We start from the raw sequence: 25,397 nt of genomic DNA on the forward strand, positions 1-25,397 counted from the left end.
TTCCCATGTTCTCTGCTCAAGCCTCTGCAGTTGAACATGAACCCAAGATTTGATCTCAGTACTGCAAGACAATAAAACATCTGTTGTGTTCAGCCTTCCTGATAATTGCTACCTAATTTTCCCCCATTGTCTTTAGAATTTACATGCTATTTTCTTTGAAGGAGCAGAGTCCTTGCTCGTTGTCATTTTTCTGCCCTGATTATTTCTTTGTTGAGCTGCTCAGAAGAGGCTCCTCGGCCCAGCAGTGCAGGAGCTTTTTCCATGTTCACACCTTTTCCCCTTCAAAAAACACCATGAAATCAGGTGCTGTATCCCAGGAAATAAATTGTGGAAATCACCCAGAAGCTGATGTTACAGGACACAGTGGTTTTCTTTGCTAATATTTCTTAGAGCATTGTTGTTTTCTTGGTAGGACTGTTCTTACAGAGCTGTGTTGCCTGGGAGAAGGAAGGGAGGAAGGTATTTTGTTGCCTGCAAAGTGTAAGCATTTGTTCCCCCTGGCTCCTGCAGAAACCCACTGGGGCCAAAGAATTGTTTTCTGTAATCCAGTAGCTGCCAGGGGACCTTGGTAGCCTTTTCCTGCACGTGTGAATTGGTCTCTGAAAGGAAGAAAAGAATTTTCTCACCAGTTTAACCAGCTTTTTCTCTGTTTAGGAGTTGCTTCCTGAATTGGGATCGAAGCTGAATCTGAAACAGGTGACACTTTTAATTGATGTTGTCGCATGTTAAGGTGGTTTTTGAACAGAGACCTCAGAAGAGTTGTTGGCAGCATCATTTCTGCTCCACTTTTGAGTAGAGCAGTAACAGAAGTGTTGTACCTTTCAGAAGAATCTTTCTTTCATTCCTAATCCATTTACAATCCCCTTAAGAACCTGAAAGTTTCCAGGCCAGACTGAAAGGCAACTCTCTCTGTGTATGTGTGTGTGGGTGTGTGTGTGTGTGTCCCGTGCTTGGAGAAGGCATCTCCTGCTTGGAAACTCCAATTTCTGAGCTTAACATCATTAAAACATGAGGCATAAAGGCTGATAAAGGTACTGAAAGCATCCCAGATTTGTCTTTGGTGACAGGAGGAGCAGGTGGCTCAATGGGGAACCCCGAGTTCTGTTTCCACGGCTCGGTGACCACGAGGCAGGAGTTTGAGGTGTGTGTTTGTGGTGGTATTTTTTATGCTGTGCAGGGGACTGGGATGGGGGAACTGAACTGTCAGAAGGAATAGTGCAAAAATCTGTTAAATGAGCATTTTGGCCTGATTCACACTGTGAGCCCAGTTTAACCTGGGGAAGACAAACCCCGGGCAGGGAGGAGGAACTTAATGTAGGAGATGCTTTGCTTATGCTGGTGTTTCTACCAATATTCATCAAACTATACCTTCAAGCAGCATTGCCACTGAGTATCTGATCCCAGAGCTGGTAATGCCTGCTCTCTGTGTGCACACAGGGCTGGATATTCCATGTCAGTGCCCAGCTCTGTGGGAGCTCTAACCTAAGAACACCTTGTGTTCCATCTCCTGGGGCCAGGCAGGTGGCAACTGGAGGACTGCAGGTGTCTGGGGTTGCTCAGCAAGCTCAGACCCTCCAATATGCAGAGAATTTAAGATAAAAGTGCAGGGCCTAATGGGGATGAGGATGGGAATGTTGTTTCCTTGGGGGGGAGTAAATAAAAAGCACAGGGTGCAGTGAAACAGAGCTCTTGGCTGATGGCAAGGGCTCTGCCAGCTTGGATGAACCCAGAAGGTCCAGCAAGGAATCTCTCCAGAGGGTATCTGGGTGTTCATGGGCAGACTGAAAGTGTGAAGTTCATGTGTGAGAGCTTGGCCACAGTTAAATATCAGACTATCCTGAGCTGGAAGGGCCCACAAGGACCATCCAGTCCAACCCCTGGCCCTGCACAGACACCCCAACAATCCCACCCTGACCCTCAGAGCATTGTCCAAACCCTCCTGGAGCTCTGGCAGCCTTGGGGCTGTGCCCACTGCCCTGGGGAGCCTGGTCAGTGCCAACCACTGGGGGAAGAACCTTTTCCTGAGATCCAACCTGAGCCTGCCCTGACACAGCTCCAGCCATTCCCTGGGTCCTGTCACTGGTCACAGAGCAGAGATGGAGCTGCCCCTCGGGAGGAGCTGCAGACCCTGGTGAGGTCTGACCTCAGTGTCCTCCAGGTGAACAAACCCAGTGCCCTCAGCCACAACTTGTAGGGCTCCTCCAGACCCTTCAACATCTTCCCTGATGGGAAATGTTCAGGAGTGACAAGGCCACAGGGTGCCATTTTACTGCTCACACAGAGGGGTTCCTGCAGAGGGAGGAGGGAGGTGAAGGTGTGCTGTGCAGTACATTAAATTTTGCATTTAACTGGTTGTGCTGAAGGTGCTGCCCCAGTGCCAACCACAGCCCACAGAAATAACTGTCCTAACCCCCAGCAGATCTATTTCTGTCAGGAGCCTCGTTGTCACATCTGGTCTGAGCTCCCCTGTTTCATTTTGACTGGTTTGTGACAGTCCCTTCCCCTGGAGCTGCTCCATCCAGGAGGGCACAGGCATGAGAGCCCACACCTCTGAATACTGTGGTTCAGAAACCCATTAAATGCAGGTTTGTAGGGACATCTACACTTCAGAAACCCATTAAATGCAGGTTTGTAGGAACATCTACACTTCAGAAATCCATTAAATGCAGGTTTGTAGGAACATCCACACTTAAGCTCAGCCTGCCTGGCAGCCTAAACCACCGTGATTTTATGCAGAGAAGTGACTGCACTCAAATCAATGTAACTGTAATGAAGTCAAAACAGAATCCCTCCTCTGATGGGCACATGTTGATCAGCAGATAAAGGATGGATCAGCCTTGTCTGATCTAGATTAAGACCAAAGCCTTGCAGGTTTCTGTCTGTTGTTCCAAGGTAAGGCTTGCTCGGGATTCTGAAATTCAGCAGTAAAAACAGAATCCTTCAGCAGCACAGCAAAGGGGGAGCAGCACCACTGCAGCTCCTACGGGCACTGTCATCTGCCTGTGATCAATTTTTTATAGCAGACTGATATTTCTTGCTTAAATACCATTCACCAGCTGTTAGAGGCAGATCCCCCTGGGAGCTGCTGCTTCGTGCTCTTCAAAGGCAGCACCTTGGTACAAATCCTGTCCCCCCGTGCCCGGTGGATGGAGGGGACAGAGCAGCTCCCTGACAGCTGCTGTGCTGCCCCGTGGCAGTGCTGCTTAGTTTAGTCCTCCTGGCCACTTGGCTTTGGTTTCCTGCTTGTTTTATGCCAGAGATGAAAGTCCTTAAAAGAAAAGAAAATAAGAAAGCAAGTCCATCTAAGCCTGGGGTGGTTTGAGGCATCGAGGGTGTCAGTCCTTCTGCAGAGCTCTCCAGAGCTGCCCTGCTCCAGGCAGGACCAGCAGGACCTCTGCCTGTGTCCTTCCACCAGCACTAGGATGGATTCTGCTCTGGTTTTCCCCTTCCAGCTTGCTGGATTTGCTCATGGAAAAACCCCTTCCTTAATTGCTGGGCTGGGGGGAGAATGCAGTGTGTGGTCTGTCAAACGGACACGGGGGTTAATTACGAGTGTTTGTTCTGCATTTTTGCTTTCAGGGGAAAAAAACCCCAAAACCTGAGGATATTCTATCTTTTGCCATTTTTAGTAACTTCCCCCTGCTGCTCTAAGGGACTTCTGTGCCAGTAACAGAAATGTGGTCGATCCCACTGAAGTGTAGAAAGCACTTGAGTTTAATTCCTGTAAACAGATAAAGTATTGTGTTCTTGCCCTAATCTAAGCTGTTTTCTTGACTATTTCTCCCAATGGTGCTGGTCCATTTTTGCTGTTTGCTGACACAAGCATTGTTAGAAATGTTGAAGTAGCTGTCCAGCTTCTTCACTTTTCCTTGCAATGCCCAAGATGAAGTAGAGACATTGCAGCCTTTTGCTTAGGATGAGCTGATACCACATGAAAAGCTGCAAGAAATGAAGATGCTGTGATGCAATTTCTTTTTCTATCTCATTTTTTGCTCCTTTCTTGGCCTCCAGTGGCCCACATATGTGAGGGTTAGTACAACATGTGAGCACAGGGAGCTCAAACCATGTCTTGGAGTTTTCTTTATGTGGAATTGTCCTCTCTGTCCTCCTCTGTGCTTGATTGGTAAATATAATTGGAGAAGAAAGAAGGCAACCACGGCTGTTTTGAACACCAGTGGAGCTTGTTTAGGGTCAGGAATGGTGCTGTTCACCCGTGATTTGGTTGTTTTCAGTGGGCCCATGGAGGTGTTGGATGAAAGCACCGCTGGTCTCTTGAATGTTTGCTGGTGGAAGTGAAGGAGGATGAACTTCATCCAATTACTCAGTTAAAAATCAGTTATAAAACTCAAAGGTTGTGTTCCCTCACTAGTGGCCTTAGCAGATCAGTCCATGTCCAAGAGCTCATCCAAAGCTGTGGTTCACTTGCCCAACATGGTTCTCTTGGTGCAGGCCCAGCTTTGCTGGTCTGACATTTTCCACCTTTAGGACTCTGGATCTCCAGGAAAGGAAGCAGGAATGTGTTAGGATCTGTCACAGCACACTGGATGAGTGGATGCTGAGTAGAAATTGTTGCAGCACCTGCTGCTTGCAACCCGCTTTTTGTGCTTTGCCAGCACAAGTGTCCTGTGCTGGGAAAAGGGAGTTTGCTTGGTTGGACACTGAGAAGTTTTGTGGATACCTGGGCCTTGTGCTAGGAACAGGGAGGGCAGGAGGAGCCTGTCCATCATGAAACTGGAAGAAGGTGGCATGTGGCAGGAGCATGGAATTGTTACAGTTGGAAAAGACCTTTAAGATCATCAAGTCCACCACCATGTCCTTAAGTGCCACACCCACATGTTGTTTGAACTCTTCCAGGAATGATGACTCCATCACTTCCCTGGGCAGCCCATTCCAATGCTTTCCAACCCTTTCTGAGAAAAAGTTTTTCCCCATGTCCAAGTCTGAACCTCCCCTGTTGGACCTTGAGGCCGTTTCCTCAGGCGTGGATGGCCGGGCTGTGCCAGTGGCTCTGCACCCCACAGAGGTGGCTCAGAGCTGGGTCCTGCCAGCCCTGGGCTGGGGCACAAGGTGGCAGGGCTTGGAGGCAGGAAAAACCCACACCTGAGGCTTTCCTTGGACAGTTTCCCTGGCAGGAAAGTCGCTGGAGCTCAAGGGGCTGAGCAGCATTTTGAAGGAGTCCTCTGATGGTCTGGGGGTCACAGGTGGGGCTGAGAGCTTTGGGTTTAAATGGATCACTGTCATTCCTTGTTTCTGCTTTGCTTAGGTGGGAGGGTGTCGTGCCCACATAGCCTGGCACCCACTGACCCCCTCCCAAAGGCACAGTCTGGCTTTTCCTTTGCTGCTTTTCTTGGAAGCTGCTCCCTCACCTCCCCGAGAGGAGCTGGGTGTACCTGGGCAGGGAAGGAAGCAGAGCTGTCTGTGCAAGGAGGGGCCCAGGAGTGCTCGACTGGGATTATAAGGAAGCAGAAATTCCCAGGAAGAGCAGAGTGCTGCCCTAGCAAAGCCTCTCTTCTGGGAACATTTAAATTTGGAGTGGATAGAGCAGAGCAGAAGAGCTCAGTGCAGGAGACCAGGACGGGCTGTAGCTGCAGCCTCGAGTGAAGGGCAGAATTCAGGGACATCAGAAATGGGAAAAGAATGAACTTTCATCCACTAAATCCACTTTTGAAGGTGTAAAATTTAATAAGAACAGCAAAGATGTAACTGTTTTATGTGGCTGAGAATGAGGAAAGATGGTGAGAAAACTGGCTGTAAGTGCTTACAAATCTGGGCTGATCCTTTTTATTGCAGTCCTTAGATGTAATATTTTATTTTTACCTCTATCTATCTATCTATCTATCTATCTATCTATCTATCTATCTATCTATCTATCTATCTATCATCTATATATCTGTCTGTCTATCTATCATCTATCTATCTATGAGAGAGATATGCCTGCTCATCTCCCATGCCATCAGATCCCCTGAGAGATCTGCTCACCTCCTTGTGGGAATTCTTGTTCTTTACCATGGCTGCATATGCCTCCAAGTGATAAACCAGATCTCACAAGACCTAATTTGATTTAAAAAAAAAAAACTCACCTGTTTTACCAGAATTACCATGAAAAAGTCACATTTAGCAGTTGCCATGTATTGAAGATTTTAAATTTATTTCCGTGCTGTAATTACAGGGGCAGAGAAGAACCACGAGCTAATAACACACTACTTTTTAATTTAGGAACTGGATTATATTTTTCCAAACGGTCTGGCATGTTTTGAATGTGAATTCCTCATGTTTGGGAATAACAACACCTTTTATCAGAGACCAATTGCAAGAACCTGCACATAAAGGACACAAAATGCAGGCCTTGTGTACACTTGTTGCAGGCAGCTCTGTGTCGGAAGTGCCTCTCCCAGGCTCATTTTTTAAGATAAAAATGGAAAGCATTGGATGTTCCAGGGGACTTGGGAATTCTCAGAATAATCCTGTAGCCAAAAATTACTGTTAACCTTTAAATCTATAAACTAAGGACTTTCAAGAGGTATAAATAGTATTGTTGAGACTATTCTTGGCATGCTGTGCCCAGCACTCCTGACATCCATTTTTTAAGGGGTAGAAGAACTGGGAGCAGTCTCAGGAGTGATCCAATGTCCAGAAAATGATCCTGTGGGCACTTAATTTGCTCATTCTATTAAACTTATTGAAGAAAAAGTTTAAAAAAAAAAAGTTGGTCATAGTCCATAAGCATCTTCTGGGAGTGACAGTTTCTGATGAGACAGGGCTTTTTAATTTAGTTGAAAAAGCAGAATGCATTTAATTATTTGGCAGGGAGAGCAATTAAGCGTTGGAACAACATATCAAAGGATGTGGTAGATTTGCCTTCTTTGAAACCCGTTAATCCAAGACTAGATGCCCTTTTAGTAAAGCTGTGGCAATTCAGCCATAAGTTATGGGCTTGATGCAGGAATCATTGGCCCTTTGATGGCCTTTTTATGTGGGTCATTTCTGATCATCATTACAGCTTTGCTGTCCCTGGCCCAGCCCTGCTCTGCCAGCACTGGGCACGTGGCAGAGCCATAATTAGGAGAATCAGCCTCTTCCTCGTTTGTGCACAAGGTCACATTACTTGAAAGCAGTGTCTGAGGGTGTCTGTCTGAACCTGGGCTTGACAGAGGGTTTTTGTTGCTTCCTGCTTTTTATTCCGTCCTTGCCCTCGCCTGGATTCCTCTTTCAGTTCTGGTGTCTCAGCTGGTGCTTCACGAGTCTCATAAGAAGTTTTTTCCTGCAAGTGGAACAGCATTAAAATCCTAGAATCATAGAAACACAGGGTGGTGTGGGTTGGAAGGGACCTTAAAGCTCCTCTTGTTCCACCCCCCTGCCATGGGCAGGGACACCTCCCACCAGCCCAGGTTACTCCAACCTGGCCTTGGACACTTGCAGGGATGGGGCAGCCACAGCTTCTCTGGGCAACCTGTGCCAGGGCCTCCCCACCCTCACAGGGAAGGATTTCTTCCTAATACCTAATCTAAACCTCCTGTGTGTCAGTGTGAAGCCATTCCCCCTTGTCCTGGTGCTCCAGGTCCTTATAAACAGTCCCTCTCCATCCTTCTTGGCTCCCTTCAGGCACTGGAAGGCCACAGTCAGGTCACCCCCAAGCTTCTCTTCTCCAGGCTGAACAATCCCAATTCTCTCAGCCTTTCCCGTGCTCTTGGTTTGCTGGAGCAGCTCTTCCAAACCTGCCTCCTGCATGGATGCAGCTGGATCACCTGTGGAGTAAATCTGAGGGCAAACCCAGTGTAAAATGTCCCAGCAGGGGCAGCTTTTGCCCCGCTCACTGTTCACCCCGTGGCTGCAGTGCCCTGAGAGGGAGGCACAAAGTCACTTTGTTTCATGTGCCTGCATTTCTTGTCCTTTCTCAGCAGGTACCTGATGGTTTGGCTGTGATAGAAAAGTGTTTCACTGAACTGGACCAGGAGGCCTTGCACTGACCTTGACTTGCCTTTGCCACGCTCGGTGCAAAAGGCACAGGAATAAAAACACCATTATAACCAAGCCACGGCTGTTTAAAGAATAAATACAGGTGGAGAAGGGAAAAACAAATACAGTCTGGGCATCTCTGTCTGAGGCTTTTAGGGTACATAAAATGGAGTTACACGGTCTTTCAGGAAGCGGATTTTTTTCCTAAATTAGAGGAAAAAGCATTGAAGAACCATCAAAAGCTGAGAATTGACACTTGGGGATGTGGTTTAGTGGTGGACTTCACAGTGCTGGGTTAATGGTTGCACTTGGTGGTCTTAAGGGTCTTTTCCAACCTAAATGATTCTCTGTGGAGCTGTGGGAGCAATCCTTTCATGACCAAAGGTGCAGGAGGAGACTTTGCACTGAGCACAAACTCAAACTGGAGCTGCCTCGGTGCCTGGAAGGGGCTTCAGGAACAACTACAGAATTCCCTTGGTGTACAGTAGGAGTTTGTATCCTGCCTAGGATTTGGGATGGCAGCAGCTGGAGTGGGAGTGCCTGGTTTAAAGGGAGCTTGGACAGGTCTCTGGAGAAGGACCTGCAATGACAAGCAAAGGGCTTCTTTGCCCGTGTTTTGTTGTGGGCTGGGCTGGAGGTGCTGAGGCCTGATGGTGCCAAATGCTGTCCTAAAGGAAGGCTCCTTCCTGGTCCTGCCTGCTCTTCCAAAACAGCTCTGCAGGGCTGTTCCTGTGCATGCCTGGGGTGACAGGGCACGTTCCAGGGAATAGGTGCATGTGTTGCATTGGTTTGTCTCCTCCAGAGCCAACCAAAGGCCCGTGTGAGCAGTGTCTGAGCCTTGTCACCTGCACAGCCTTCAGCCAGTGAGGGAGTCACTTCAAGCAGGCTGGGAGTGTTTAGGCAGAGTACCCTGAAGTGCTGGAGGAGGGGCTGTGTGCTTCTGCTGTGAGTGTGTGCTCCCTCCTTCAAATGGCGCTTGAGAGAAAGGAATTAAATCAATATTCTAATTTTTTTTAATTGCTTATTTAATGCAGAGGCTCAATTAAACTGCATTTGGTTTTCCAGCACGCAAGTAAAGACCCCAAAGATGGGAGAGACAGCAGAGATCAAAAAGAACCCAAGGAGAAGGAGTTTGAGAACATGCTGGACTTTGTGAAGCCGTTGTCGTTGCCCTCTCTCCCGGGCCTTCACCAGTCACTACCTCAGAACCAGAGCTATGTGGCCACCACGAAGTCGCAGACAGGTAAAAAGGAGAGAGTTGGAATCCTCAGCAGCTCCCACCTCCCCAGCCTTACGTGTGTGTGGGGGGAGATGAGGAGGTTAACAAGGACCAAAACCTCTGTTAGCACCTTTTCCCACTCAGGGTCCCCTTTCCTGTCGCTGCCACTGACCTTGTCAGTCAGAGTTGTCTCATCTACTCACTCTCTGCAAGTGCCCTGCAAAGGTGTCACTTGTGTCCCCAGAATCCCTGCTGCTCCCCTTGGGTGTTGGACAGGGGATATTCTTTTAGTGCCCTGTTGAAATCCCCTCCCAAGTGAAGCCCAAGTGAAGGGAGCACTTCCCCTGCAGTCCTTCCTGCACCACCCTGTGTCCTCCTGGGGCACAGGTCCCTCCTGGACAGCTGAGCTCTGTCAGGCACCTCTGTTAAAAAAGCTTTTGTTAGAGAAGTCACTTTGATCCCTATTTCCTGGGTGATATTCTGAAGAAGTTTCTATCAATTCTGAAGGACTTTGAATGTCGCCACAACTGCTTACCAAGAACTGCAGCCTTATAAATAAAATTAATTGGGCTAACAGGATGTTTTTGAGAGGTCTCTTTGTGGATTTTTTGGTGAAATTTCATCATGGTGGCAGATGCAGAAATGCTTTCAAGGAACAGGCCGTGCAACTGCAAACACTAATGCTGGTGCTGAATCTGGCTGTTCTTAAAAGAACCTGCACCAAAACATCCTTCTGCTGTATATTCACCAAAGACATCATCAGGCAGGGAGATGCGGTGTCTGATTTGATTAGAAGGCCAGAGAGGGAGACCTAAGAAATTAAGACCCAATCAAAGTAGTGAAAGGAATCAAACAAATTTCCATAGTAGGTGTGAAATGAGGTTAAATGGCAAACAGCTCTTTATTTAAGGTACCTTTTCCCTGTGTGTTCTTCAGTTCTTGTCCCATTGCTTTCATTGTCAGTTGGTATTATTGGCCTTGCAGTATCTATTTGAGCAAGTTGGATTCGATTCAGCCTCCTACGACATCAGCAGCACTGCCAAACACAGGCTAATTTAGGGATTTGATGCTGTGTGTGGTGGTGGAGGGGCCAGAAGGAGTGTGGAGAGGATACTCAGAGTTTGGGTGGGTTTGCAGCACTGGCAGGAAGCTGTTTGTGTGTTTGCACATATGTGTGTGTCATCTTTTGGTTGACTTGTAAATAAAGCAGTTGGAGTGGGAAGCCTTTTCCTCAGATCGTGCCCTCAAGTGGGATTTCATAGAAACCCAGACTGGTCTGGGTTGGAAGGGACATTAAAGCTCATCCAGTTCCACCCCCTGCCATGGTCAGGGACACCTTCCACTGTCCCAGGTTGCTCCAAGCCCTGTCCAACCTTGGACACTTCCAGGGATGGGGCAGCCACAGCTTCTCTGGGCAACCTGTACCAGGGCCTCCCCACCCTCTGAATAAAGAATTCCTTCCCAATATCCCATCTAACCCTGCCCTCTGGCAGTTTGAAGCCATTCTCCCTTGTCCTGTCAATCCAGATCCCTCTCCAGTACAATCCCTACTCTCTATCCCTTTTTCTTTTCATTCCTGAGCAACCTTTGGGTCTCTTTTGCTCCTCTTTTCCAGCTGCTGCAGTATCTCGGAAGAAAAAGCGGAGAATGGGAACCTATAGCCTGGTTCCCAAGAAAAAGACCAAAGTGTTAAAACAGAGAACAATGATTGAGATGTTTAAGAGCATAACTCATTCCTCTGCAGGTGCCAAGGTAAGGGCAGCGCTGGGCCCCCTGCACACGTTTGTTGTCACACACACGTCCCTTGTCTTGGCACACCAACCCCATGCAGAGGTGCAGGGATGTGGTGGCTTGTTGGGATCATCTTCCCTTCCGAGTCTACATCTTCCCTCTGGCAGCAGCTTCCTGCCTGCTTTGGAAATGGCATTTTGAGAGTGGCTGTTCAGGTACCAGCCCTTAAACAAACTTTTTCTGGTGAATGTCCCATGAATCCTGGGGAACTGGAGAGATTCCAAGTGTGCCCCAGGTGGTAACCTTTTTGTTTCAGTGTCCTCAAGGTCTCCTGTTGCTGCCTGAGGCTGCACAGCAAAACACTTGGTTACTTACAAAGGGTTTAGACACCGACTCACTCCTGATCAAAATCTGCTTTTGCTGCAACCCCTGCCCTGAAATTTTGGCCTTTGAATTCAGCAAGAACAGTACTGGGCCTTCATGGAGCAGTATGAAAATCCTGATGTGATATAATTTTCCTTTCCTTTCTCTGGAAACCTTTCTGCCCCTTGGTGGAGCTGCCCCCAGTGTTTGAATCAGGCCCTCCTCCCCCTAATGGGGGGCCATTCCAGCCACGTGAGTCTGGAATGACTCCTCATGGCCCCTCAGTCCTCAGATCCAGCAGGCTTAGGTGACACATGGCAGGCTCCCAGGCTGGGCTTTGGAGGGACACAGAGCCAGCTTTCCCCTGGCAGCTCTGGAGCTCCCAGCACAGAGCAGGTCTGGGCTGGATCCAGCTGCTCTCTCCCAGGAATTGACATTGTCCTTGTGGCTCACGTGTCACAACTTTCAGAGTGACAAGGACCTGGGTGATGCCAGCCCTCATGTGAACGGGGAAAGCATAGAGGTGGACTCTGAAGAGGAGGACTCTGATGAGTTGGAGGAGGAGGATGATCATGGAGCAGAGCAGGCAGCCGTGTTCCCTGTGGATGAGAACAGGACCTGTAAAGACAGTGCATCCGATGCAGACAACGCCAGAAAGGTAATTCCCATGCCCTGAGCACCTGAGGAGCAGGATGGGACACTGCTGGGACACCTGGGGTAGGAGGGGCTTCAATTGAGGCCATTTCTAGGGCTTTCTTCACCTGCACTATGACAGAAAGCTCAGCAGTGGCACTGAGGCTCTTGGGTGACCATTTCCTGCTTCCCACTGCACTGTGAGGGTCTCCCCCAGTTTCAGCCCTGCACAGGTGTGTGATCCACGCTGCAGAACCCCCACCATATTTAGTTCTGGGATTCACTGAGAAGAGATATCTCCTTAACCTTGCTGGTAACAGGCTGGCAAAGCATTAAAATTGACTTAGTTGATTTTTTTCCCCAGAATCTTTGTAGTGATTTCCCCAAATCTATACACAGTATAGACATGAGGCTGGTTTGGATTAGGAAGGAAGTTACAACTTGGTTGGAAAACTTTATTCTGGAGTCGATTTTCTTTTTCCTCCCTGTACCATCCCCATGGATATTCCATGATGTGACTGGAACATGCTGAGCTCCAGCCTTGGAGCTCCTGTCTTTGTTGGTGCATGTGCAGGCTGGGGCTGGGTGGGGGGCACAGCAGGATGGTGGGGGATGCTCTGATGGATCCTGGGCACAGCAGGATGGTGGGGGATGCTCTGATGAATCCTGGGCACAGTAGGATGGTGGGGGATGCTCTGATGGATCCTGGGCACAGCAGGATGGTGGAGGGATGCTCTGCTGGGTGGGGGGCACAGCAGGATGGTGAGGGATGCTCTGATGGATCCTGGGCACAGCAGGATGGTGGAGGGATGCTCTGATAGGTCGGGGGCACAGCAGGATGGTGGAGAGATTCTCTGATGGATGGAGGGCACAGTAGGATGGGGGGGGATGCTCTGATGGATCCTGGGCACAGCAGGATGGTGGGGGGTGCTCTGATGGATCCTGGGCACAGCAGGATGGTGGGGGATGCCCTGCTGGCTGGGGGGCACATCAGGATGGGGGGGGATGCCCTGATGGATCCTGGGCACAGCAGGATGGTGGGGGGTGCTCTGATGGATCCTGGGCACAGCAGGATGGTGGGGGATGCTCTGATGGATCCTGGGCACAGCAGGATGGTGAGGGGATGCCCTGATGGATCCTGGGCACAGCAGGATGGTGGGGGATGCTCTGATGGATCCTGGGCACAGCAGGATGGTGAGGGGATGCCCTACTTTGAGAGACCCGACCTGACTGACCTGTTCTGCTCTTGGGCAAATGGTGGTTGCAGATCGATGATGGCGAGTCTGAGGAGGAACAAGAGTCTGTAGAGTCTGGGGAGGAGGAGGAGGATGGAGACGAGTCTGACTTGGTAAGCTGGGCTGCTTAATGTGTCTTTCAGCCTGTGGCCTGTTGATAATAATTTCCCCTTTGCACTGCTGCCAGAAAGAGAGAGAGCAAAGCGGTGCAGTTTCACGGCTCCTTGACAAAACTCACTCTCTGAAACCACCCACACACACAGTATTGTTTTCCACAAGGTGCTTAACCCTGATCTGTGGTACATTTAATTGCCTTCTGATGCTAACTAATGAGCTTTTGTTGTTTTCAACAAAGTGTTGACTGCTTTTAATCATTTGAATGTTGGTGGAAGCATTTAAGGCATTTAAGGGTGCTTGAATTCTTCAGATGCACAGTTGGCGAGTGGTAGGAGCCAGCAATGCTTCCTTACCAACCTGAAGCTCTGCGGGGCTTTTTGGAGCTCAGGTGGAGTTGCTCCCAAAGCCATTGGCCCAGCCCACAGCCTAAATTCACACTGTTCTGACATCCACCTCACTCCAGATGAGCAGCTCTTACCAGGGAGACTTACAAGTAGCACACAGACAGACAGACAGACAGATGCTCTCCCTGGGAGGTTGCTTGTGTAACACGAGGTCAAGACCTTCAGCTGCTGCTGGGGATTTCTGTTTTTTTTTTTTTTTTTAGATAGCTGGTGAAGAGAACCTGATGATTTTTTAATTTAAATTGCTGTTCATTGTTTGTCTCTGTCCCCCACCCCTCTCCTTTACTTAAGAACTTTACTCCCTCTCCACAGCCTCTCAAGTTGAGGAGCCAGCATTTAAGGCACCCCAACTCTTCACTCACCTTGAGAAAATTCTTGGCTTCATTTTCTTGATGTTTTGAGCTGAAGGTAGAACCATAATTACAAAATACACCAAATGAGTTGTGGAAGCTCTTTAGGGTCTTGTTCCTCGTGCTCTGACACTCCAGGAGCCAGAGAGGAGCGAGGAGCAGGGGCTGTGCAGCTGCCCCTTTCTCTGGGTAGCTGAGGCCAGTCTGTAGCTTTAGACCAAACCAAGGGTTGAGTTTGTGCTCAGTCCAACCTCCCAGGTCATATCTCCCATCCTGGGTGGTGGTTTGTGCTCTGGTGAGTCAGTCAGTTCCCCAGGCAGGGACTGGCTCAAGCACAAACCTCTCCCCCACAAGCTGTGTGATGCAACTGGGGTAAAGCCACGTGGTGAGCCCTCACTTGGGACGGTTATGGGGCAGCATTTCTCTTCCCTCACTGTGGGAACAACCCGTGGTGCAGCTGCCTGTGGAGGTAGGGCCTGATCCAGCTGCTCTTAGTGCTAGCAGGAGGTTTTTCCTAGGCTTTGATGGGAGTTGGATGAGCATCAGGAGCAGAGAATTTCGGTTTGAACATGAATTGTGTGGTGGATGCCTTGAAGGCTGCCTGACAGGGTCGTGGTGCCTCATTCCCCATTCTGATGTTGACTTTGAAACCCCACCCCAGACAACTGTATTTTTTTAAGGCAAAACCCAAACTCTGTTTAGATTCGTACGTGTGGCTGAGTATTTGCTGCATGATTAGTCTGTGCCACCCTGTGCCTGGCTCAGGGAGGGGGATGGTCTGTAGAGCTCAGTTCCCCTGGGTCCCTCCAGCCCTGCCAGGCTCTTCAGGTGCAAGGCGGGTTCCTTGTTGCCATTTTCTAACACAGCTGGGGAGAAATGTGAACATTTTCGTTTGAAAACCCCACTGCCAGAGCTCAAGGAGCGTTTGGGCAACACTCCCAGGTGGAGGGGCCATACAAAGAGTGGCTGAGGGCACTGGGTTTGTTCACCTGGAGGACACTGAGGTCAGACCTCACCAGGGTCTGCAGCTCCTCCCGAGGGGCAGCTCCAATCTCTACTCTCTGTGAGCAGGGACAGCACCCAGGGAATGGCTGGAGCTGTGTCAGGGCAGGCTCAGGTTGGATCTCAGGGAAAGGTTCTTCCCCCAGAGGGTGGTTGGGCACTGACCAGGCTCCCCAGGGCAGTGGGCACAGCCCCAAGGCTGCCAGAGCTCCAGGAGGGTTTGGACAAGGCTCTGAGGGACAGGGGGGGATTGTTGGGGTGTCTGTGCAGGGCCAGGAGTTGGACTGGATGGTCCTTGTGGGTCCCTTCCAACTCAAGATATGGTGTGATTCTATGATTCCACCATTTTTTGGGAAGCTGGGAGCGTGTGTGTGCCTGCACCCTCGTGGTGCTGCACAGAGGTGCTCAGCTGGCCTGAGGGCCTCCATGGAAGAGAAAGTGCTGCCTGCAGTACAGAAATGACAGGAAATACACCCCCACGTGTGCCTGGGTTTCCTTTTCGGTGCTATAAAGGCATCTCAGCACCCCTTGGTTTCAAAGCCCTGGTCCTTAGAGGCCTTTCTGCGCCGCTCAGGCTGCACAAAGGCTCTTCCTCACGGGCCCAAGGAGCTGCAGGGACGCTGGTGCCGACATGCCTGACGTGCACGTGGCCTCTCTGGTTCTTCAGAGCTCGGAGTCCAGTGTCAAGAAGAAGCTGCTGAAGAGGAAAGGGAAGACGGACAGTCCATGGCTGAAACCCACCCGCAAGAGGAGACGGAGGAATAAAAAGAAACAAGCCAGTGTTTTAGGTAACTAATCGTGTTTTGTTCCTTCAGCTGCACCCAAATCTACCTTCCAGGTGGAGGGGGAAGGACCTGAGGCCTGTGAGTCTCTTCCTTCCCCAGGCTGGGCTGTGTGATAACCCAGGGTGTGAAGTGGCAGTCACTGCTGGTGCCACTTTAACACGTGAGGTGGCTTTGTCCTTGGCATGCTGGAGGAATATTGGTTTGTTCTTCAACTCCCTTTGTTTTAAAGTATCCAGAAAAGGCTTATAAAAAGGAGGAAGATGGACCTTTTATATAGATAGTGACAGGGAAAGGTGGAATGACTTTAAACTGACAGAGGGCAGGGTTTGATGGGACCTTAGGAGGAATCTTAGGCCCTGGCACAGGTTGCCCAGAGAAGCTGTGGCTGCCCCATCCCTGGAAGTGTTCAAGGCCAGCTTGGATGGGGCTTGGAATAACCTGGGTTAGTGGAACCCATGGCAGGGGGTGGAACTGGGCGATCTTTAAGATCCTTTCCAACCCAAACCAGTCTGTGATTCTATGATTCTGTGCCTCATGTCCATGTGGAGTCCTGTCCCATGAGCTTGGGGAGTGTGTTTAGATGCAGAAGGAAAAGAAAGAACCACCAGTTGTGTTCCATTGCTTTTGTATGAATGTTTGTGCAGCTGAATGAAATGTGCAGGTTGGCTTTGCTTGTTCTGAAAGCACCACAGTGTTTTAATGAGCTGCATCTGAGCTGCCTCTGGCCCATCTCAAGTGCTCAGGTGGTCTCTCTTGTTTGTCCTGAGTTACCCAGCACTCAGAAGAAGGTTTCAGTGGCCTCTGTGGGCTGGGGAGAGCCAGGAGTGCAGGCTGGTTGTGATGTCCTTCAGGAAAGGTAACGACGTGGGTGAAATACAGTGGAGAGTCTCTGAAGTGCAGCTGTGCCTCGTTACTAAGGTGTCACACATCCATTGCCACCCAAGGGTTTATTCCTCCACTCTTGCTAATTCAGTGCAACCAGGCCATTTTTGCATCAGCAAGTTTGTGGCTAATTCTGAGTTACTTGACCATATTTCAGCCTCTGGTCTGTGCCTGGGGTCTGTCAGTCATCTGGCTTGCTCCTCTTCCTCCCAGGATGAAGGAGAGGCCATTGCACCCTTTCACAGCAAACACCTAATCCTGCATTTCAGATGCAGTCTGGTTTTCTGCCCCTTTAGTAGAAGTGGCAGCTGCTCTTCCAGGGTAACCAAACTCTCTTGGCCAAGCTGCAGTGGGAGAAGCAAATTGAGGGAGAAAGTCGAGCCAAGGGGGTGTGAAGTGATTGACAATCCCCATTCAGGCTCTGTGGGGTTTCCACACAATCCCAGAGAGGGATTTCCACACAATCTCTTCCCAGTGAGGGATCCCCACTCAATCTCTTCCCAGTGAGGGATCCCCACACAATCTCTTCCCAGCAGCAGTTTTGTTCACTTAGAGCCAGAACTTGGCTTTTTATGTGTTTCCCCTCCCATTAAGCTGAATGTCACCCGTCTCGTCCTCTTCCTGAGGTGCACGAGGGGATGGTTGGCTCTGCCTGGCTGGAATGTTGTCCCTGAGCCCTGTGCAGCAGTTTGGAGGCAGGAGGATGCTCTGGGCCCTGTTCATCCCTTCCTTGTGCCGTGGTAGCAGCAGGCAGAGGTGCCTTGTGGAGGCAGAACCTGTCTCATGTTTTCTCTGGTTGTTTCCTGCCTGAGTGGAGGTGGGAGCTCTGTCTGACCAGCTGGGGAAGGGAACCAGCCGTGCCAGGTGTGCCCAGATGTTGTGTTTCCATCATTCCTGAGGAGCCTGCACAGAGCCTGGTCCCAGCCATGGCCTGGCACCCTGTGGGGTGGGTGGTGCTTGTGGGGTTTGTGTGAATGCCCCTGTTCCCATCCAGGTGCCGAAGCCTATAAACCATCGCTGGGCAGGGAGGGCCCAGGCCAGGAGAACAGCATGGAGTACATGGAGGTGTCCCTGGATTCCCTGGACCTGCGGGTGAAGGGCATCCTGTCCTCGCCGGCGGGGGGTGAGTGCTGGGGCCAAGGTTGGGGTTGGGACTGGGTCTGGGTTTGTGGATGGGTTTGGGGCTGGGGCTGAGTTTGGGGCCAGGCCCTGGTCTGAGTTTGGGGCTGGGGCTGGGTTTGGGGCTGGATCTGGGTTTGGCACTGGGTCTTGATTTGGGGCCAAGTCTGGGCTTGGAGCCAGGTCTGAGTTTTGCTCTGGGGCTGGGTTTGGGTTTGGGGCTGGGGCTGGGTTTGGGACCAAGTCTGGGTCTGGGGCCAGGTCTGGAGTCAGGTCTGGGTTTGGGGCCAGGTCTGGGTTTGGGGCCGGGTCTGGGTTTGGGGCCGAGTCTGGCTTTGGGTTTGGGGCCGGGCCTTTGTTCCGTGCGGGGCCCCGGCTGCCCCCTGGTGGCCACGGAGTGCGATGGGAATGGGGTGGGATTGGGATGGGAGGAGGATAATGATAGAGATGGGGCTGGGATAGGAATGGGGATTGAACTGAGGCTGGGATGAGGATGAGGATAATGATAGAGATGGGGCTGGGATAGGAATTGGGATTGGGCTGGGGCTGGGTTGAGGATGAGGATAGGGATAGGGTTTGGACTGGTCTGGGGATGAGGGTAGGGGAAGGGATGACCATAGGTATGGGGCTGGGGCTAGGCTGAGGAGGAAGATGAGGATAGTGATGGGACTAGGGATGAGGATGGGGATGGGCCTGGGATGGGAATGATAATAGGGACGTGGCTGGGATGGGGATGAGGATGATGATAGTGGTGGGAATGGGGCTGGGATGAGGATGAGACAAGGGATAGGTCTGGAATAGGGCTGGGGCTGGGGTGGGGCTTAGAATGATAGGGCTGGGAGTGGGATAGGAATGGGGATGATAATAGGGATGGGGCTGGGAGAGGAATGAGGCTAGGATGGGGATTTTGTTGGGATGGGGATGAGGATAGGCATGGAGCTGGAGTGGGGATGAGGGTCAGGATAGGGAAGGTGTCTGAGGATAGGGATGAGGCTGAGGATGTGGGTGGGGTCCCAGTTCCAGTGGGGCTGGCTCAGGAATACACCCATCAAGGGCTGTGAGGTGCTGGCCCAGCCCCCCTGCCCCACTGGGCAGCTCCCCTCCATTCCCTGCATGTGCTGATCCAGCATCCCCCCAAATCAGGGTTGTTGTGCCCCCAGGAATCACTTGTTCAGCCCTGGGAAGAGGAGGGATGGTGCTGGGCCCTGGGTGCTCAGCCCCAGCTGCTGTTCCCAGTGCTGAACTTCCCTCGGCTCCGGCACCTCCCGCCTGGGCCGGATCCGCCCGTCTGTGCCCATCACTCTCCCAAAGGTTGTCTGGCTCCTTTGATAGAGGCACATCAAAGAGTTCCCCACCAAGAGAGGGTCAGGATGGATGAGGGATGCTTTCACCAGAGCCTCTGGATGTCAAACAGATTAGGGAAGTGACAGCTCGGAAGGCAAGGAATGAGCTTTGTGATTTGTGCTCCTAGAAAAGGCTCTTAAACCTTTCAGATCTTGACAGGATTTTACATGAAAACTGAGAGGACTTTCCCTGTGCTTGTATGTCTTGAAATATCCTTTTGCTGGGCTCGGGCTTGCAACCTGTTGGCTGAAGGAAATTCCTGATGACATGAAAGGGTCTTGTGTTCTGCTGATGGGGTCAGAGCCATGGGCAGGGGGCTGTGTGGGGGAGAACATTGTCATTGCTAGGGGAATTAAAGAGGAATCTTCACCAGGAATGAAGTTAATCTTTAAAACTTTGCAGCAAAATAACTCTCCTTTCAAAAGCTTGAAAAGCAGCAGCACAATTCCTTCTTGCTGTGAGTCGATCCCGCAGCAGTGGGTAGGGAAAGCTTGGGATGCTCCAGGCTGAACCAGCTCAAAGGGTTTGCTTCTGTACTGCAAACATTGCAAAGAGGTGTTTCAGTGTAGGATTGGACCAGGATTGTAGGACTAGAATCAGCCTCCTGTCACTAGCCCAGTGTTTAGCAGTCATGGCTAACCCAGTGATTGATTTGGATCTAGAGGAGCCACAAGAACATTCCCACTGTGTCCCCCTACCTGGCAGAGTCCCCCCTCAAAAGCCATTATCCACCTTTTCATAGGTTTGTAAGTGTTCAGCATCTGAGAGAAAGATATGAGGAAAAGGCAAGAACATTGGAGCATCTTGCTGCTTTCTTTTCCCTGGTTTGTTCGCTTTCCAAAATAAATAATTCTTAGTTGACTGAGGCCAAATAGTCCCAGGAATTTTGTTTTCCCATCTGTGTAATAGACCTCTGCAAATAGAAGTTTGTGCTTTCCTGATCTTCACTATTTATCACTCCAGTGATTATTCAAATTTCCAGCTCTGGGAGGTTTCCTGCAAATCTTCTGGTGCCAGCGCACAGTTTTGTGGGGCAGGTGGGGAGAAGACACAGGCTGATAAAAAACTGTGCCTCGTCCTCACTTTGCCTCCTTGAGGTTTGCTCAGAGTAAACTGTTCTTAACTTACTAGTCTTGATTTCAGCACAGTCAGCTGCAGAGTGGCTGGACTTGGAAAAGCACAGAGTCCTTTTTTCACAGGATTTGGGTAATGCCCTGAGAGCATTTCAGGACATGGAATGGGAAGATGTCACAGGGCACACGGGTGGTGTTGATGGACTGCATCCTTTCTCCTGGGAGAGAATCTGAGTTGATTTACTGGTCTCCTGTGCTCCAGGTCTTTCCAATGGTCCTGAGGCAATGGAAGTAGATGGTCTCCAGGAAGTTCCCCTCTGTAGCTGTCGAATGGAAACCCCCAAAAGCAGAGAGATCACCACGTTAGCCAACAACCAGTGCATGGCCACGGAGAGCGTGAACAACGAGGTAGGAGCCTGTCTTTTAGCTTCTCACAGCCTTTTCTGCTGAGGACAAAGACATAGAGGATGAAAAGCTGTGCCAGGAACACGTGTTGGGTCGTGCAGGGGCTCTGTGCCTGCTGGACTGGGACCCACTGGTGTGGGAATGGCAGGGTGAACATCTCACTTGCTCAGTGAGGGCTCCAGCACTCTGTGTGTGTCCCACTGCTGGGGTGAAGCCACAGGGAAGGGAGGAGGTGCTGTGTCTGCAGTGGGAGAGGCTCTGGGTGGGTCTCTCTGCTTGTCCCAGCCTGTGTGGCTGGATCTTGTTGATTGAGAGGCCAAGTAGGCTAAAATACATTCACATGCATCCAAGGGAGAAAATCCAATCAGGGGAAGCTTGGAGCTGGTTTTCCTTGACTACAAAGGAGCTGATGCAAACCTTTCCATGGGCAGGTCTTGAGTTTCGGGAACTTGGCATGTGCTCTGCTGCCCCAGCCTTCCTCTCTCCTCCTCCCCTAAGAGGCTTCTGTTCCAAAGCTTCCCATGTCCTAATTGTGGCCTTCCAGTACCTGAAGGGATCCCACAGGAAAGACGGAGAGGGACTTTTTACAAGAGCATGGAGCAACAGGACAAGTGGGAATGGCTTCCCACTGCTAGATGGCAGGGTTAGATGGGATATTGGGAAGAACTCCTTCCCTGTGAGGGTGGGCAGGCCCTGGCACAGGTTGCCCAGAGAAGCTGTGGCTGCCCCATCCCTGCAAGTGTCCAAGGCCAGGTTGGAGCAACCTGGTTCAGTGGAAGGTGTCCCTGCCCATGGCAGGGGGTGGAACTGGATGATCTTTAATGTCCCTTCCAACCCAAATCATTCTTTGATTCGATGTTCTGGCAGCTCTGTGCAGCACCAGGTCTGACTGACAGACAACAACTGCACTCGATGCCTTTTCATTGGTCACAGCTGAGCTTGTTGGGCTCTGCTGGTTCCAGAAGTGTGGAATTAAGTGGCCAAATGACTCCATTCCGGAGTCTGGGAAGTGAGATTGCAGGACAGGAATGCACTCAGTGGATCCTCCTTTTACTGGGAGACAGTTGGATTTCTTTTTGGCTTCAGCCAAGCTGCAGTCTCACTGCAACACGCTGATACTCACTGGTAATAGGGCAAGGAGTGAGAATATCCCTAGTTCTCCTCCAGGATCCTTGGAGAAGGGTGGATGGAGGGAGAGATGGATAATCAGATTTGCAGCCCAGCTCTTCTTGTCTTAGTTCATGCTGGTACCTCTAGAGAGAGGAATTCCCAAAGAGTGGCAAAATTGACTCATTCCAGAGAGAATGCCCTGGGAGACTTGTCAGAGAGAGGAGGGACCCCAGGGTTCCTAAATAAACACAAGGGATATGAAAGAGTTCCTGCTCGTGTCTACGGTGGGTTGACAGTTCTGTCCCTGGATAAATCAGAGGGAGGAATAGCAAAGGCCTTGCTTTATGTTGGATTCTTTTTCATAATGGGATAAATGACTCATAGATGTTATAAGAATATTATCTGTGTGAATAGTGGCTTCTCCAGACTGTCATGTCCTTGGAGAGTGTTATAAATAGTTATGAGCACCCTGCTGCACTCTCTAATGGTTGGAAAACAGCAATTAATCACGTCAAACTTCTTTTAGGGTTCCTAACAAATCATCTAGTGTGACATAACAGTGCAGGGTCTTCCTCACACAGATAGTGCAGCTTTTCACATGTTAATCAAATTCCCTCAGCTCAGTAAAATTCCTCCTCAGTAAGGGATCAATGGTCTCCTCGTGCCACCCCTGCAGCCCCTGGACTGGGGTGGTGACAGGGATCAGTCCAGCCAAGGTGCCACAGCCACAGGGAGACTTTGCAGCTGGAGTTTGGCAAAGTTGATTTGGACATGCCAGGGGTGAATGATGAGTCTGGCTTAAAATCCATTCTCTTTTCCCACAGGAGTGTTGCTTCTACAGGAAAAGTGGAGCTTAAAAAAATCATAGAGAAAGTCTAGTTTTGTTGAGAAAAAAGCAGCAAATCAAAGCTGAGCTGGAGCAGAGGGACAGTCTGTGGGAGATGAGCAGGCACTGAGTCCCTGCCTGACTCTGCCTGTGGTGACAACACACAGTAACTGTGCCCCTTCCCTCCTGGGGACCTTTCCTTGGAGCAACCTTTACCCTTTATATTCCTAGTTTATAAGTGTCCTTTACCAGGCACGTGGGGAGAGCAAGATCATTATCCAGAGGGACTTGAAACAGAACCCAAACAGCATCAGGTCGTGCTGGCAGGTGGCACCTGGGATGTGACAGTGGTGTCTGTAGGAGTGGGGCAGCAGAAGGAAGTGCTGATCCCTCTGATGCAGCAGAGCAGGGAATGCTGGTTGGGAAGAGGGAAGCCCAGTTGTGGAACCTCCTGCCATTAACAGAACAGGTGGGGCATGAGAAGGTTGGAGTGACAGGACAAGGGGAATGGCTTTAAGCTGAAGGAGGGCAGGTATAGATCAGATATTGGGAAGAAATCCTTCCCTGTGAGAGTGGGGAGGCCCTGGCACAGGTTGCCCAGAGAAGCTGTGGCTGCCCCATCCCTGGAAGTGTCCAAGGCCAGGTTGGAGCAACCTGGGCTGGTGGAAGGTGTCCCTGCCCATGGCAGGGAGTGGGATGAGATGATCTTTAAGGTGCCTTCCAATCCACACCTTTCTGTGATTCTCTGATTTTTGAGCCCAGAGCTCTACATCGGTGAAACCCTTTGGAAAACGTGCTGCAAATGTGACTTTAGCTGAGCTCTCATGCAAGCCTGGCTCTTCATCCCTGTGGTCTGGGCAGGGGCCAGTGCTGGAACCAGTACAGACGATAAACTTCGCTGGCAACGAGGAGCAATTATTTTTCCCTTTATCTTCCTGTGACTTATACTCTTGAACAGTAACAAGATTTAGTGCGAATGGTCTCGTTCTCTTGGTCACTCACACACGCTCTTCCTGGCAAGAGGGGAGTGTGTGTTGTGTGAGTCAGGCCCCTGGGACTGCCCCTTCTGCTGCTGCTTGGCTCTTGCCTATTTCCAGTGATGATTTTTTTTTTTTTTTCCTTGCAAGCAACGAGCGACTCGGGGTCCACTTGCATGTTAGTTAGTGAATGATGCATCCCTTCCTGTGAGAGCAGCTCTCCCAGCTTCCTGCTGCACTGCTAATGCTGCCTGGCACACGGCTGAATCACTGTGGAAAAGCCAGGGCTCCTCAGGGCAGCGTGCAAGATCTTCCTCGGCACAAGCACAGAGAGTGTTTTGGTCTCCAGTAATTTCATTTCCTTTGATTTCTCCCGTTCCAGCTGGGCCGATGCACAAACAGTGTGGTTAAGTATGAACTGATGCGCCCGTCTAACAAAGTCCAGCTTTTGGTGCTGTGTGAGGACCATAGAGGGAGGATGGTGAAACACCAGTGTTGCCCTGGCTGTGGATACTTTTGCACTGCAGTAAGTCCGTGCTCTCAATCTAGGGAAGGGGGTGCCTGTCGCAGTAGCCTGGAAGCTGAAGGTGGAGATGGTACCTAAAGGGCTTTACTGACTCCCTGGCATCAGCTCCACCTCGTTCCACAGCACATCAGGAGGTGTTTGCAGTAGGAATGTGTGTGAGGGTAGCTGAAATCGTCGCCTTTATCGTCCTGGAGACCCCAAGGGGTGTCACAAAAAGGGTTTTCACATGGTGGAAGTCTTGCCTTAGGAATTTCTTTGGAACAAGGGTTTGGTTGGTTTTTTTTTGTTCTCTGTACAGATCAGTCACACCAAAAAAATGTATTAGCTTGGTTTGGAAAAGAATCTGTGAGCCCTCTGTGTCCCCCTCCCTGGTTTAGGTGGGGAACCTGAGTGATGGCACTGGACCAAGGCAGTGTTTGAGATCTCAATTAGGTTAGATTAGATATTAGGAAGATAGATTAAATATTAGGGAACAACCTTCCCTGTGAGGGTGGGGAGGCCCTGGCACAGGTTGCCCAGAGAAGCTGTGGCTGCCCCATCCCTGGAAGTGTCCAAGGCCAGGTTGGACGGGGCTTGGAGCAACCTGGGCTAGTGGAAGGTGTCCCTGCCCATGCAGGGGTGTTGGAATGGGATGATCTTTAAGGTCCCTTCCGACCCAAACCAGTCTGTGTTTCTATGATCTCCTGCTGCTTCTTCCACCTCTGACACCGAGGCTTCTAATGGCCTTGGTCTGGTCCTTCAGTGGTCAGTGTCCTTGTTTCCCTGTTGGTAAAGCTGAAAAGCACCAATTGAGGTCTCACAGGGTGATGATGAGCCTTAATTGTCTGATGCTGGTGTTTTTCAGGATGACTCAAGGGAAGATGCTGCAGTAGTGTCAAGCATTATTGTAGCAAATGGAGCCATCCTGGGTTTTCCTGCTGAGTCAAAGATCATTGAAAAGATGAAATCCTTAAAACCCTTAAAGGCATTTTGCAAACCTGAAATAGAGTTAATTAGGTTGCTTGGGAGGACTGTGAGTTCAGGAGAAGAGTGGGTTTAACTGGCCTTTCCTTGCACACTTGTACATCTCTCAGTGCCATGTTCTGGCCCCCAGAGGTGAACCTGGGAGTGTCTGTGCCATCCATCACTAACCCAGAGCCCAGCAGGGCTTCAGGTAGCACTGATACCTCAGGGCAGGGAATTCTGGGGTCCCTGCAGGTCAGTTGGAAGGACATTGTTGGAAAGGGAAAATAATTTGAAGAGAAGTTGCCCAGTTTGTTGCATGAGCAGTCAGTCACCTTATTGGGGTTAAACAGCAGATGGGGCTGGTCCAGGCAGAGAAGCTGCATAATTTAGGTTAC

The 25,397-nt window shown here is 50.4% G+C and overlaps 1 protein-coding gene across 1 annotated transcript in view; it reads left to right on the forward strand.

Moving 5' to 3' along the window:
- EHMT1 (euchromatic histone lysine methyltransferase 1) overlaps positions 1-25,397 on the forward strand; it is a 73,893-nt gene that overhangs the window by 14,675 nt on the left and 33,821 nt on the right. The window contains 8 exon segments of the mRNA XM_027740961.2: positions 9,022-9,199; positions 10,791-10,927; positions 11,739-11,927; positions 13,170-13,250; positions 15,678-15,798; positions 17,672-17,800; positions 20,476-20,621; positions 23,914-24,057. Coding sequence (XP_027596762.2) covers positions 9,022-9,199; positions 10,791-10,927; positions 11,739-11,927; positions 13,170-13,250; positions 15,678-15,798; positions 17,672-17,800; positions 20,476-20,621; positions 23,914-24,057 — 1,125 coding nt within the window.

The sequence above is a fragment of the Pipra filicauda genome, unplaced genomic scaffold, assembly GCF_003945595.2.
Source record: "Pipra filicauda isolate LSUMZ 115617 unplaced genomic scaffold, ASM394559v2 scaffold321_size1097455_pilon, whole genome shotgun sequence".
Lineage (NCBI taxonomy): Eukaryota > Metazoa > Chordata > Aves > Passeriformes > Pipridae > Pipra > Pipra filicauda.